At 42.6% G+C, this 13,636-nt stretch overlaps 1 protein-coding gene across 8 annotated transcripts in view; it reads right to left on the bottom strand.

Annotated features, from left to right (window-relative positions):
• Positions 1-13,636, bottom strand: part of RIMS2 (regulating synaptic membrane exocytosis 2) — an 830,084-nt gene that overhangs the window by 225,762 nt on the left and 590,686 nt on the right. The window contains exon 20 of one of the 8 annotated variants that reach the window (XM_040354825.1): positions 10,808-10,870. The exons of the other annotated variants lie outside the window; for them this stretch is intronic. Within the exon in view, the coding sequence (XP_040210759.1) occupies positions 10,808-10,870 (63 nt within the window). The remainder of the gene's footprint in view (positions 1-10,807; positions 10,871-13,636) is intronic. 8 annotated transcript variants of the gene reach the window in all.

Below are 13,636 nucleotides of genomic sequence, written 5' to 3'. Positions count from 1 at the left end.
TGTGAAGCTTTCACATATCCGGTCACACTAGCACATGGTATCCTGACAGTGTTGTTAGGCCACAACAGGAAATGAAGACCTGAGTGCATTTCTACAGACCAACAGATATTTTTCTGTAATGTAAGGTCATTAAGTATAACACATGGGGCAATGTACATGTATTGCTGAGATTTTTTATTGTGTTTTCATTTTCCCGTGACATACATTTTATGTACCATTACCAACAGAAGAGGCTGTTCAGCTTATGGGTTGGCTCCCATGTCAGTCAAAGAAAAGCCACTGACATAAGCTGAATGGTTGTCTATTCAACACGACTGGAAGGGGACTAACCTGGGATGGTAGAGTTACACTTTAATAGCTTTAAGCAGTATAAATGCAGAGCTTTTCCCTATCAGTGTCAAGATGTTTGTAAATCATTGCAGAGTCATGCTTTAGGATCAGTTAAAGTTGTGTTTATTGCTTTAATATATAGTGATAAAAAAAATGATATTTTCAGAGGTCACAGACAGCGATACATTCTCTTTGGATAATAAAATATTTATAACACAATAAATATTAATATGTGTAGCTTAAAGTATACCTGTGCTTACCGTCAACTTCATAAACTGCTGTCAGGATAGAAATGAAACTACAGGTGTCTTTCACATAGTTCCCAAGCTGGCTGGAAACCCAAAACCCATGATGCTTCTTATATGCAAATCTCAACTATTGCAAGGAAATAAAGAATTGGCACACTCCTTCCAGCAACTCCCTATATATAATAGGCAGTGTGGTTGGCCAACAAGATGTTGCAGGTTGTGAGAAGGCCAGTCTAGCGGACTTTTCCTACAGAGGCCAAGAACTGCATATCATGGTTTGGAAGGAGGAACATGTATGAGAGTGCACCTGGCAGTGACTGCTTTTCATCCTTGGGTTTATAAAGATGACGGTGAGTACTGTCAAACTTTAAACCTTGTCAAGTTCTGATGGGTAAAGACCAGAATAATTTTTTGGGGCTTCCATCTAAGATGTATACAGAAACAAGTGCAAGTCATCCCTTGTTATTCACCTCTATGCTGCACTTAAAGCGGAGGTTCACCCAAAAACACAACTTTGTACCATCCAAACTAGCATACTAGCATCAGCTACAGTATGCCTTTTTTTTTTTTGCGCTGTACTTACGGTTTAATCCGTAACTTTCGTTTCAGACTCCCGCGGGGAGTAGGCGTTCCTATGAAGAGTGGAACATGATTGACGGTCGGCTATGGCGCGTCACACGTTCCGAAAATAGCCGGAGTAGGACTCGGCTCTTCACGGTGCTATATGGCGCCTGCGCACAGACTAGGAGCTGACTGCGCAGGCGCCGTACATGTCCACGTCCTATTTTGGCTTTTTTAGGAAGGCATTACGCGCCATAGCTGGATGTCAATCATGTACACCTCTTCATAGGAACGCCCATTTCCCAGCCGGAGTCTGAAACGAAAGTTACGGATTAAACCGTAAGTACAGCGCAAAAAAAAAAAAGGCATACTGTAGCTGACACTATTGTATGCTAGTTTGTATGGTAGATAAAGAATTTTTTTTTTTTTTAGGGTGAACCCCCACTTTAATTTGTGACACCATTGTCGAGGGACAATGGAAAGTCAAGTAATATAGATAATCTCAAAACAGAAGTAAGTTTTGATAAAGTCAGCTTTAAGTTATCAAGAAACAACTTGCAATAGTTTTCACACACAATCCCAATAAACCTGGGTCCAGAAATCTGGCAATAAGCAAGGTTAAAGTATAAAGATTAGGCAATGTAAGAAGACAGTGCTAAATGGCAATATATAAAGGCATTACTTGGGTTCATATTGACCTGTTACATACTGGTTGACACCAATTAATTACTGTTACTTACCTTTGATGTGTATAACATACCAAGTAAACAACATAGCAATAAACCACACAATAAAACACACATAAATACAATTTAAAGAACCCAAAGATGCTATTCTCAGCTTAAAAAGCCAAGTTATGAAAACTGGAAAAAAGGAAATAAGAGAAAATAAGCTCAGAGAAAAGAAGCCAGTGGTTAAATACAGCTGTATTTTCTTTCTTCCAGTTTTCTTAACAGTCTTGATGCCCACTACATTCTAAATTTTACAGTTGACTAAGGAAACTAGTTTAAGATTTTACTTGGTCTGTATTTTGAGAAACAGGCAAATTTTTCATAATTTCTGGAAGCCATCAAATAACTGAGAAAACCTAGTTTATGAATACATAAGCAACTGTGGACTATGGTAACCAAATTCTTGAACATGAACAGCTCCATTTTGGTGCACTTTTGATAGGTCAAGCTCCATTTATGTAAAAAATTCTAGATTAGTAATTAGGGGTTACAGAAGAAACAGTTTTGGTTCCTACAGATACAAGAGTAATGTCTGCACAGATCATCACAAACTAAATTAACAGCTAAAGTGTAATCACAATCTTCACCAAAAGGAAAAAACAATATCTAATCATTGTGCCAACAATAGAGAAAACTGGCTAGGGATCAGCAACATACAGACAAGTGCAAAGGCAATGAAGGCATTTCTCACAGATATGGTAACCACATCATCATCATCATGAAGCCCTAACGGCCTTTAAAAAAAAGCATTGTTAAATGACAATTTAATTTTTTGGGGGAATTTGGGGGAATTTTCCAAAATTGACAGACTTCTTCTGGAGCAGCTGTATATAGTAACCGATCAGTTTCTATCTTCTATGTTCAGTTAAAGCAGAACTAAAGTCTGCAATGCTTACGTCTCCTGGAACGTCCCTTAGCAGCGCTGACATCTTTTACCCAACTTCCTCTGGGTGCTGGGCTGCAGCTATCTCAGTTCTGCAATGAAGAGCCTGCCTGCTCACAAGTTTTGAAACTGAGACTTTAGTTCAATTTAAAGCGAGGGTTCACCCCAAAAAACATTTTTTTAACATTACATTCAGCCGAGTTGTCAGAATGACAATCGGCTTTTTTTTTATATTTTATCCCCGTACATTCTGTATTTTCACTGCCGCTTCCGGGTATGTCTTCTGCGGGACTGGGCATTTCTAATTGATTGACAGGCTTCCGACTGTCGCATACTGCGCGTCTCGAGTTGCCGAAAGAAGCCGAACGTTGGTGCGCAGGCACCGTATAGAGCCGACTTGCAGTCCGGCTTCTTTCGGCAACTCGAGACGCGCAGTATGCGACAGTCGGAAGCCTGTCAATCAATTAGGAACGCCCAGTCTCGCAGAAGACATACCCGGAAGCGGCGGTGAAAATACGGTATGTACGGGGATTCTGACAACTCGGCTGAATGTAATGTTAAATTTTTTTTTTTGGGTGAACCCCCGCTTTAAAGTGGGATTAAACTCCCATGTATGATTTTAACCTATAGGTAAGCCTATAATAAAGCTTGTAAATAATGGTAACAAAGATGAATCCGCCCTTTCTGTGTTGCCACCACTACGCATATGAACAAATAGTGGTAATCAAATTTGCAAAAGAGTGAAGCAGCTACTTTAAAAAAAAAAATCAAACTGTGAAAAACATATTCTAAAACCCTAAAATTTGTGTAATAAAATATAAGTAGTGCTGTAAACAATGTAAGATGAAATATCCGTTTTCACAGGTATTCGAAAATAATGCTAATGTCCATAAACATCACCATGTGACAAAAGTGACTATGTGCACAAATTCCAAAAAATATATATAAATGTGTTTAAATATTAATTAAATATAAGTCCTTATATCACATCAAGTAGGTTTGTGAAAAAATAATAATAGCTTCCAATCTCTCTAATTAGGCAACCTCTTCCTAGACATTGCTCTGTGTATAACATATTACACTGCAGATGCTGTCATAAATTTAGGTTATGATTACTGTGCTTGATCATTGGACTGCTGTAATCAGGGATGACCACACACTCCTCTCACAATAGAGACAATGTTAGGGTACACAAAGACTTATGTGGGAACACATAATGGGAAAATACACTGGAAAAGTTACCATCTTGAAAAATTATTTAAAATGATAACAGAAAAAACCACAACTACCTTTCTTTTCCAACCCATAGAAGAACTAGTCCCAGGTAGGATTGGTGGTGTTGAGAGCAGGAGATCAGAAAACACCTACTGTACACAGTATGCAATCACACAAGTTCATTTAAGGTCTCATGTAATGTGGCCCCCTGTGTAATTTTACACAGGATCTCGCTAGTAGTAGGATCCTATGTAAAACCTTATCTATCTATTGTACGCACGTAATGTTTAGGCTAAGATTTACACTTCAAATGTACCCTAATTGATGTTGGCAGCTCCTGCCATTTAGAGCCAATATGACAACTTAATAGTGTGTAATCAAGCTGATTACATATTGTTGATATTTACATGTTGGTCCTTAGAAAGGGTTTTTAATGTACATACATTTGCACAAAAAACTTTTACAGCATAAAATATTGTCCATATGCAGGACCGCAGACACAGACTTTCTATTTTGATTTTACAGATTTGAATTGTTACTCATCTTTATGCAGCGGTGTGCATGGCCCATAGAAAACAATGCATCTGCATACAGATCGGTGAAAAAATAATAATGCTGACATTAATGCCTCTTGTAATTCTCTCTACAGCATCCAGATTGGGTAAAGAAGGGGAAATCAGGTGTGCTGCATTCTCCTGGGTAAATAACTCTCAGAACTAAATAGATAAACATACAAATCCTTTGGCAGGTAAAGCAGCTCTTTTGTATGTTTTTCCTGATGTTGTCTGGAGTTCCACTTAACCGGTTCCCGACCAGCTCCTATACATTTACGTGGGCAGAATGGCATGGCTGGGCAAAGTGGCGTATGTATATGTCATATCGATGTCCGCCAGTGTCCCGTGATCGGGTCACAGAGCTGCAGAATGTGGAGAGGCAAGTGTAAACAATCATCTCCTCGTTCTGCCTAGTGACACTGTCACTGATCGTCTGTTCCCTCTCATCGGGAACAGCAATCAGTGACGTGTCACTCGTAGCCACGCCCCCTAACAGTTAGAATCACCCCCTAGGTCCCACTTAACCCCTTCAGTGCCACCTAGTGCTTAACCCCTTCACTGTCAGTGTCATTTTCACAGCGATCAGTGCATATTTACAGCACTGATCGCTGTAAAAATGACACTGGTCACAAAAATGTGTCAAAAGTGTCCGATGTGTCCGCCATAAAGTCGCAGTCACGATAAAAATCGCTGATTGCCACCATTACTAGTAAAAAAAAAATAATAATAATAAAAATGCCATAAAACTATCCCCTATTTTGTAGATGCTATTAGCCAGATTCAGAGAGACAGGCGCATCTTTAGTTCGGCGTAGCGCATCCCATTTGCACTACGCTGAAGTAACATAGTGAGGCAAGGCCAGTATTCAAAAAGCACTTGCTCCCTAAGTTACGTTGGCGTAGCGCAAATGGCCCGGCGTAACCCCCCCTAATTCAAATTAGGCAGGTAGTGGGCATGCTACATGTAAAGTAACCGTGACCCCATGTAAATGAGGGCCGTTGGTACGGCGCATGAGCGCGCATGCTCAGAATCACGTCGCAAATACTCAATGCTTTCGACGCGAGCGTAACCTACGCCCAGCCCTATTCACGTACGCTTACGCAAACGACGTAAAATACAACGGCTGTTCTGTCGTCCATACCTTGTATGGGCTGCGCCATCTTTTTGGTGGTTTATCTTTACGCCGGCGTATGTCTTACGCAAACGGCATAGCTTACTGCGACGGGCGTACGTACGATCGGCGTATCTTGCTCATTTACATATTGGACGTGTAAATCCACGTACACGCCCCTAGCGGCCAACGTAAATATGTACATAAGATACGACGGCGTAGGAGACTTACGTTGGTCGTATCTTAGCAACAGTGAGGCGTATCTCATTTTAAGAATGCGCGCAAAGATACGACGACGCTCATTCGGACTTACGACGGCGTATCTACCGATACGCCGTCGTAAGTCTCTCTGAATCTGGCTATATAACTTTTGCGCAAACCAATCAATATACACTTATTGTGATTGTTTTTTTACCAGAAATATGTAGAAGAATACGTATCGGCCAAAACTGTGGGGAAAAAAATGTTATATCGATTTTTTGTGGGATATTTATTATAGCAAAAAGTAAAAAAAATAATCTTTCTAAATTGTCGCTCTATTTTTGATTATAGCGCAAAAAATAAAAACCGCAGAGGTGTCCAAATATCACCAAAAGAAAGCTCCATTTGTGGGGGAAAAAGGACGTCAATTTTGTTTGGGAGCCACATCGCACAACCGCGCAACTGTCAATTAAAGCGACGCAGTGCCAAATTGCAAAAAATACTCTGGTCTTTGGCCAGCCAAATGGTCCGGGGCTGAATGGTTAAAGGGAAAATCAGGTTTAATTATAAAGCTCTCACTGTGTAACTAACTGTTTCCCTGATGATCCACTTTAATTCTGATCTAGTCACTAATGTACTATATGATCAGTGATATTTTCTCCCTAAATCTAAATAGGTTAGAGTCTCAAATCATACTGTCAATACCTTTGAGAAGAAAGCAGAACAAGTACATTCTTAAAGCTCATTTACCCCAGATACAGGGTCCTGCATTTTGCTGCATCCTGCATTGACAAGAAAAAATGTATTGTTCTTCATATGCATTAACAAACCAAAACCTGAGGTTTGCTGAAACGAAAATGTCCTGCATGCTGTATTTTTGGCACTTGCAGCTGTTCCCATTCAAGTCGACTGAATGGGACCCTTCAACAATGAAATCTCTTCTTTAACCAATAAATAGTGGCTAAAAGATCCTGCAAAACCCAGGTTTTAAGTTATCCAATCCAGCAGGGCTGCTGATAGAGATCACGGGGCCCCCTAAAGCCTACCTGACAGGGCCCCCCCCCCCCATCATCTAAAAATATCAAATGATATGTTTGCTAAAATGCAAAGCCAGCGATGCTACCGTGTTTTCCTGAAAATAAGACCTAACGTTATTTTCCAGGAGGGTTGTAATATAAGCCCTACCCCGGCAATAACCCCAAGTTTAAAATGCTTGTAAAATCCTATAATCCACTCTATTACAGTATTATATAATGTACAATGTGAGTGTTTCTGTAATATTGCGGGAAATAGAGCACTTTATTTATCGGGGTATTGAGTGCTCCGGCGTATAGCGCGCACCCCTAAGGTAGACCCGACATTCCTGTAAAAAAATATTTTAGTACTTACAGTTTTGGTGTCTTGCGCGGCGTCCATCGGCGGCCTCGTCGGGTCTGGCGTCCGTCTGCGGCTTCGGGTGTCCTCTTCGTCGGGCCTGGCGTCCTTCTGCGGCGTCCTCCTCGCTCGATCCCCGCTTTCCCGCGCCGAGTTTGAATACTGCGCCGGCAAATACCGAGCGCAGTACACTCGTGTATAGTCGGGCAGGCTCGGCTACTCTCGCGCTCACATCCTGTATGTCCAGGATGTGAGCGCGAGAGGAGCCAAGCCTGCCCGACTATACACGAATGTACTGCGCTCGGTATATGCCGGCGCAGTACACTCGTGCATAGTCGGGCAGGCTCGGCTTCTCTCGCGCTCACGTCCTGTACGTCCAGGACGTGAGCGCGAGAGGAGCCGAGCCTGCCCGACTATACACGAGTGTACTGCGCTCGGTATATGCCGGCGCAGTATTCAAAATCGGTGCGGAAAGTGGGTATCGACGTATACCGCGCACCCACGATTTTGCCCTGATTTTCGAGGTATACGCCGATAAATACGGTATAGTACAGAAACAAACACATTGTACATTATATAATACTGTAATAGAGGGGATTATAGAATTTTACAAGCATTTTAACTCAGTTTACACTGTGGAATCCTGTCAGGCAGGGAGAGAGAGGGTGAGAGAAGACAGCACATGGTACATGGTAAGACCTACCCCCGAAAAAAGCCCTACTGTGTCTTTTGTTGCCAAAATAATATAAGACCCGGGCTTATTTTTAGGGAAGCATGGTATGTTGCACCCATGGAAGAAATTATACCCGGTTTAACAAGACCTATTCAAATGAATAGCGGCACAAAGGAAATATCTGCAATCCCTCAGTGAGCAATGGGTATTCATCACTCACTGTGTTTATTTAGGGTGTTGTGTTCATTCAGGATGGTGAGCCCCACTGCTCACCATCCTAAAATAACCTGCCTGTGTGCCCTCAGTAGCTGCCAGCGAAAGAGGAGGAAAAATGGCATCACTGTGGGGGAAAGGGACACAGATACTAGAACCGATCCTCCTGCAGTGCAGCCAGAAGAAGAGAAGAAAAGTCCCTCACAGCGGGGAAAGGGGGAACAAATACTAGAATTGATCCTATTACAGTGCAGCCAGAGAAAGAAAAGAACATTTCCAGACATCAGGGGGAAGGGGACACAGATACCAAATTCAAAACTCTTGCAGTGCAGCCAGAGGAAGAAAAGAAAAGTAGAAGTTGGCAGCACTGCACAAGAGTCACAAGCTTCAGCAATAAGGCAGTACTGCTCAGGCCCCCCTTTTGAACTGATGAGGCCTGGGCCCAGTACAGGAGGGCTGGTTGTACTGACTTATCAGTGGCCCTGCCATCCAGTATTTCCTCTCATCACCCTCCCGTCCCACCCACTTTCCAGACGTTTAACAACGGAAACACTTAAGTGATTATGATATAATTGCACACAAACCTTTAATGAATGAGTACTGCAGATACATAAGTGTCTTTATACGTTTGGCACAGCTAATGCTACTTAAATGGTGGAAGTCCACTTTAATCCCCATTTGAAAGCTAGCATCTGGTTGGTTACAATATGCATTTTAATTTTGCTACATATAACTTTGCTGAAATACCGCTTATGTCTTTTTATGCTAGTCACAGAAAAAATGTTAAGAAATATTACAATGATATAAACAGTTTTAGATACTTTATTATATAAAAGAAAGAACTGTTTTGGCTGATACTGTAAGGGCTTTTTGTACACAGCTGTAAATTAGGGCGTACGGTCATGGAATAAAATCAGCCAATGATCGATATTTGCAGTGCACTTTAGACCATTGACATGTATTGCAGAATACACCTTATGCAGTAATATACACATAACTGCTGTCATTTTTTTTTCGTGTGCATATTTTGCAATACATTTCAATGGGCTATAATACGATGCAGCTGTGGCCCCCGGGCGCCCCAACACCAGTTGGGTTGTAATTAGGGTTCTCCCGATACCGATACTAGTATCGGTACCGATACCGAGCATTTGCGCGAGTACTTGTGCTCGCTCAAATGATCCCAATGCCTGACCCGATACTTTTTTTTATCGTGAGCTGGTGGAGAGGGGGTAGAGTGCGGGTGGAGAGGGGGTGGAAAGGGGGCGGAGAGCGGAGCAGACCAGTTCTCATATGGAGGAGAGGAGAGCTGCTGCCGCCTCGTCCCCCCCCCCCCGCCGCTGCCGACATCTAGTTAATTTGCACTGGAGGAACACAACAGCTTTCATTTGAATAGCTGTGTGTTCCCCGCCGCGCCTCTCGTGTATAGACACTCCCCCTTGCCCAGAAACTTTGAAAGACAGATCACCCGTCCCAGGATAGGACGAGTGATCTGTCTATCAAAGTGCCCGGGCAAGGGGGAGTGTCTATACATGAGGCGCGGCGGGGGAACACATGGCTATTCAAATTAAAGCTGTTGTGTTCCTTCCCAACCCATCCTCTCCCTGCTGTACTTGCCACCTAGCTTTTAGGACTCCTGCACTCATTCCACTGATCTTGTACTGCCAGGATGAACCAGAGGGAATCTAATTGATCAGCGTCCTCCAGTTTAGGATGGCGCTGACCAATCAGAATCCATCTTGGCAGTGCAGGAGAGTGAGCAGCAGAGATTTCAAATCCCTGGACTGGTGGAGCCTGTGTGGGAGCCCTTCTAGCTAAAGATTGCTGGTGTTCACCTTTTTTAGAGAAAAATTTTAACGGTGACCTAACACTTCAAACATTGCTGCTATTTTGGTTGGTTCTTTCTGTGACTTGGCTTTCTATTAGGGGACACAAGGCTGCATTAGGGACAAAGCTGCATTATGCACAAGGCTGAATTTAGGGACATGGCTGCATTTAGGGACATGGCTGCATTTAGGGACATGGCTGCATCAGGGACATGGCTGCATCAGGGACATGGCTGCATCTAGGGACATGGCTGCATCAGGAACATGGCTGCATCAGGGACCTGGCTGCATCAGGGACATGGCTGCATCTAGGGACATGGCTGCATCAGGGACATGGCTGCATCAGGGACATGGCTGCATCAGGGACATGGCTGCATCAGGGACATGGCTGCATCTAGGGACATGGCTGAATTTAGGGACATGGCTGAATTTAGGGACATGGCTGAATTTAGGGACATGACTGAATTAGGGACATGGCTGAATTTAGGGACAAGGCTGAATTTAGGGACAAGGCTGCATTTGGGGACACAAGGCTGCATTTGGGGACATATGGCTGCATTTAAAAAAAAGTATCGGTAATCGGTATCGCCGAGTACATGAAAAAAAGTATCGCTACTTGTACTCGGTCCTAAAAAAGTGGTATCGGGACAACCCTAGTTGTAATCCATATAGTCATATTCCCCACTGCACAACCTAACTGGACACATCTCCCATGAAATGGCATAAACATACATAAACATGATATGTTGCTACAGTTCTTTCTTTAAATGCATTCGCTCATGAGGTCCTGAGCTTTTGGATGTGACACAATATATTCTTATACTAAAGTATATATAGTGTATGTGTATCTAATGCTACTAACTTTGGTTACTCTACACTGTACTTACCCTGGGGGCTCTGCTGTACCATTGACTACATGATCTGCCCATGCACTTGCACCATTGTATAACCTTTACAACGCAGCCAAAACGAAAAAGAAAAGTTACAAAACATCAACCAGAAATGACCCGTTTCTATAGAGTTATATGTGAGGATCAATCAAGTTAGACACTTTGAATAGTTTTAAAAAGTAATGACCTACCTTGAATATGTAACAAATATAAAATAATAACTCTTATTTATGCAAATATTAAGTGTCATTAAAATACATTGTATGATCCTCACACATATAAATCAGAAAAATACAAATCACACACAAACACACGTATGCACACACACTAGTAAACAAATGAGTAAATACATGACTAGTTATTACATACATTTACCTAGATGGTCTTTTTTCAACCTGACTAACTATGTAACCTGGCATTAAAGTGGGCCTGAATGCAAAAAGTAATAATTCCTCCTGACAAATAGTGTACTTCCTCTGACTAGGCACTTATACCACTGAATGCTAGTCCCAGGACATATGGAGTGAGATTTGGTGATATCATTGCTGTTGCTCATTGTTCTCCTTGCTGGAGGGAAAGCTGTACCTGAGGGCCTGCAGTGCAGGGATCCCGCTGCTTCTGCTTCACTCATTCTGTGAATCTATGTATCATCCACCTTCCCTGCTGTTTATTGAATATTTGCTCAACTGTCATCAGATCACCAGTTAACAGAGAGGCAGGTGTGACATGAAGAAGCAAAGCCCTGCCTCTACAAAGATGGCTGCTTGTACACAGAGATAGGGTGCTGAACGGTAAGTCAGTAACAGGAAAAATATCATCTGCAGGGAATCTACAGACAATACTGGTAATGAGTCCTCTGGATATCTTATTGGGCAAAGCTTACACAGTACCAGTCTTCTTTAACACCCTAGAGATCAGTGGAGGCTGGTCTATAGGGGCTCATGGGGCAGCGCCTCACCAGTTTCGTTGCAGGGAAAAAATAAGCAAATAAATATAAACAATTTTTTTCTGTTGAGTTTCTCTCTCTCTCTGCTGCTGTTGCTAGGTAGATAAAAAAAAAGTCTATTTGTGATTAGACTTTTTTTTTCTAATCTGCCTAGCAACAGGATGTCCATCCGAAAAATAATTTACAAGTTGTATTTAGAACACTGAGTAAACAGTTCTCCACACTTAGGCCTCGTACACATGACCAGTTTCCTCGGCAGAATCCATCAAGAAACTTGGTGGGAGATTTTTTTTACCGAGGAAACTGGTCGTGTGTATATTTTTCATCGAGGAAACTGTCGAGGCACTCGTCGAGCCAAAAAGAGAGCATGTTCTCTTTTTCCTCGATGAGAATGGAGAAAATTGGCTCGTCGAGTTCCTCGACATGCCTAACAAGAACTCGACAAGGAAAACAATGTGTTTCGCCCGCCGAGTTCCTCGGTCGTGTGAACGAGGCCTAACTGGTTGCTTGCCAGTCTCCTATTGTGTTAATAGGAGCTCATTAGGACGGGTTGAAATACCGACCTGGCCCGCCTACTGAGCTCCCTAAAGGTCCATCCCTACACCAGGGGGTGAAGAAGACCTTCCCCTGCAGTTTCACTGCTAAGTTTAGGGGATCTCTCAGTATATCCTATATTAAGGGGTCTTATGAGAAGTGGAAGGGTCAAAAAAGAAGGGTGGGTTCTGGCGGCCCACCATCTTAAAACTTCACCAGCCGCCACTGCTAGAGATTGAGATTTTGTGAACAACAGAGTTTGCTAAAGGCTTGTTTTATTTACCCACCAATGCAGGGCTCGAAACGAAATCAGTGTAAAAAAAAAGAATGCCTCTTTGCTGCATCATAAGAATGAGCATTGAAGCAGCTTTCAATGGTTTTGATAAGTAAATCTTACTTTTTAACCAGGACTGTATGTCATGATCATGCTACCTTAAGCACACTTGAATAATAATGCCCTTTTATGCAAGCCCTGCTCCTTGTGGCATGTGATTATTTTATTACAGCTTGATCCAAAAATGTGTTGTAGGGGGGCATGGTGTTTACTTCACTATCACATGTTCTTTATAACTGTCCAGACCAACAAACAGCAGAAAGAAGGGATGGTTTTGTATTTCTTGAAGTACAGTGAGTCTTTGGACTCCTCTTCCCTGAATACAGTTAAACAAAATATAAAAAAATGATGATCACAGATTGTAAATTTTGAGGTTTGGTGCTGCCCCGACTCCTTCCCCCACACCTTGCAGCCACAAGCACATGTCTGTAAGTGCTACTGGGTAATAGAGCAAATACGTTGTGGGAAAAGTTCAGTGAAAACACATTTTCACATAAGGGGTGTATTATGAAATCAGTGGGCCCATGTGCAAGATCAAAAGTGGGCCCTAGGCATCGATCAGAAAGTAGGTGTTTAAATTGCACTAATCTTCACTGCACTGAAGATAAATGAACAGGAGAAAGATGCTCCTCTCCATTCAAAAACTGAAGCATCAGTTTTGAATGGACAGTCCGTGATCACTGACTCTGCTGATTCAAAAAAGGTAATTTACCAGCCCCTAACTCCGCTCTTCATTCTAAAAGTTCCCCGGAGCAGCCAACGGGAAAGGAGGGAAGCTGGCAGCACAGAAGGGGTACAAATGGGGGAGCAGGAAAGGACACAGGGCAGTCAGAGGAGGACACAGGGGGACAGTCATGGGTGATCAATGTGGTGGTGGGGGCAGTTACAGGCACCAATCTCTTTGTATAGCTTTCAATGAAGCAGCTGACAGCCGCGGGAGGGAGAGGAGAAGAAGCGGATGCCTGTAAGTGCCCCCATCACCGCACCGATCATCTCCAACTGTCAACCAAGG

This window comes from Rana temporaria, chromosome 5 (assembly GCF_905171775.1).
Source record: "Rana temporaria chromosome 5, aRanTem1.1, whole genome shotgun sequence".
In the NCBI taxonomy this organism is placed as follows: domain Eukaryota; kingdom Metazoa; phylum Chordata; class Amphibia; order Anura; family Ranidae; genus Rana; species Rana temporaria.
This window is presented reverse-complemented; position numbering and strand designations above follow the sequence as displayed.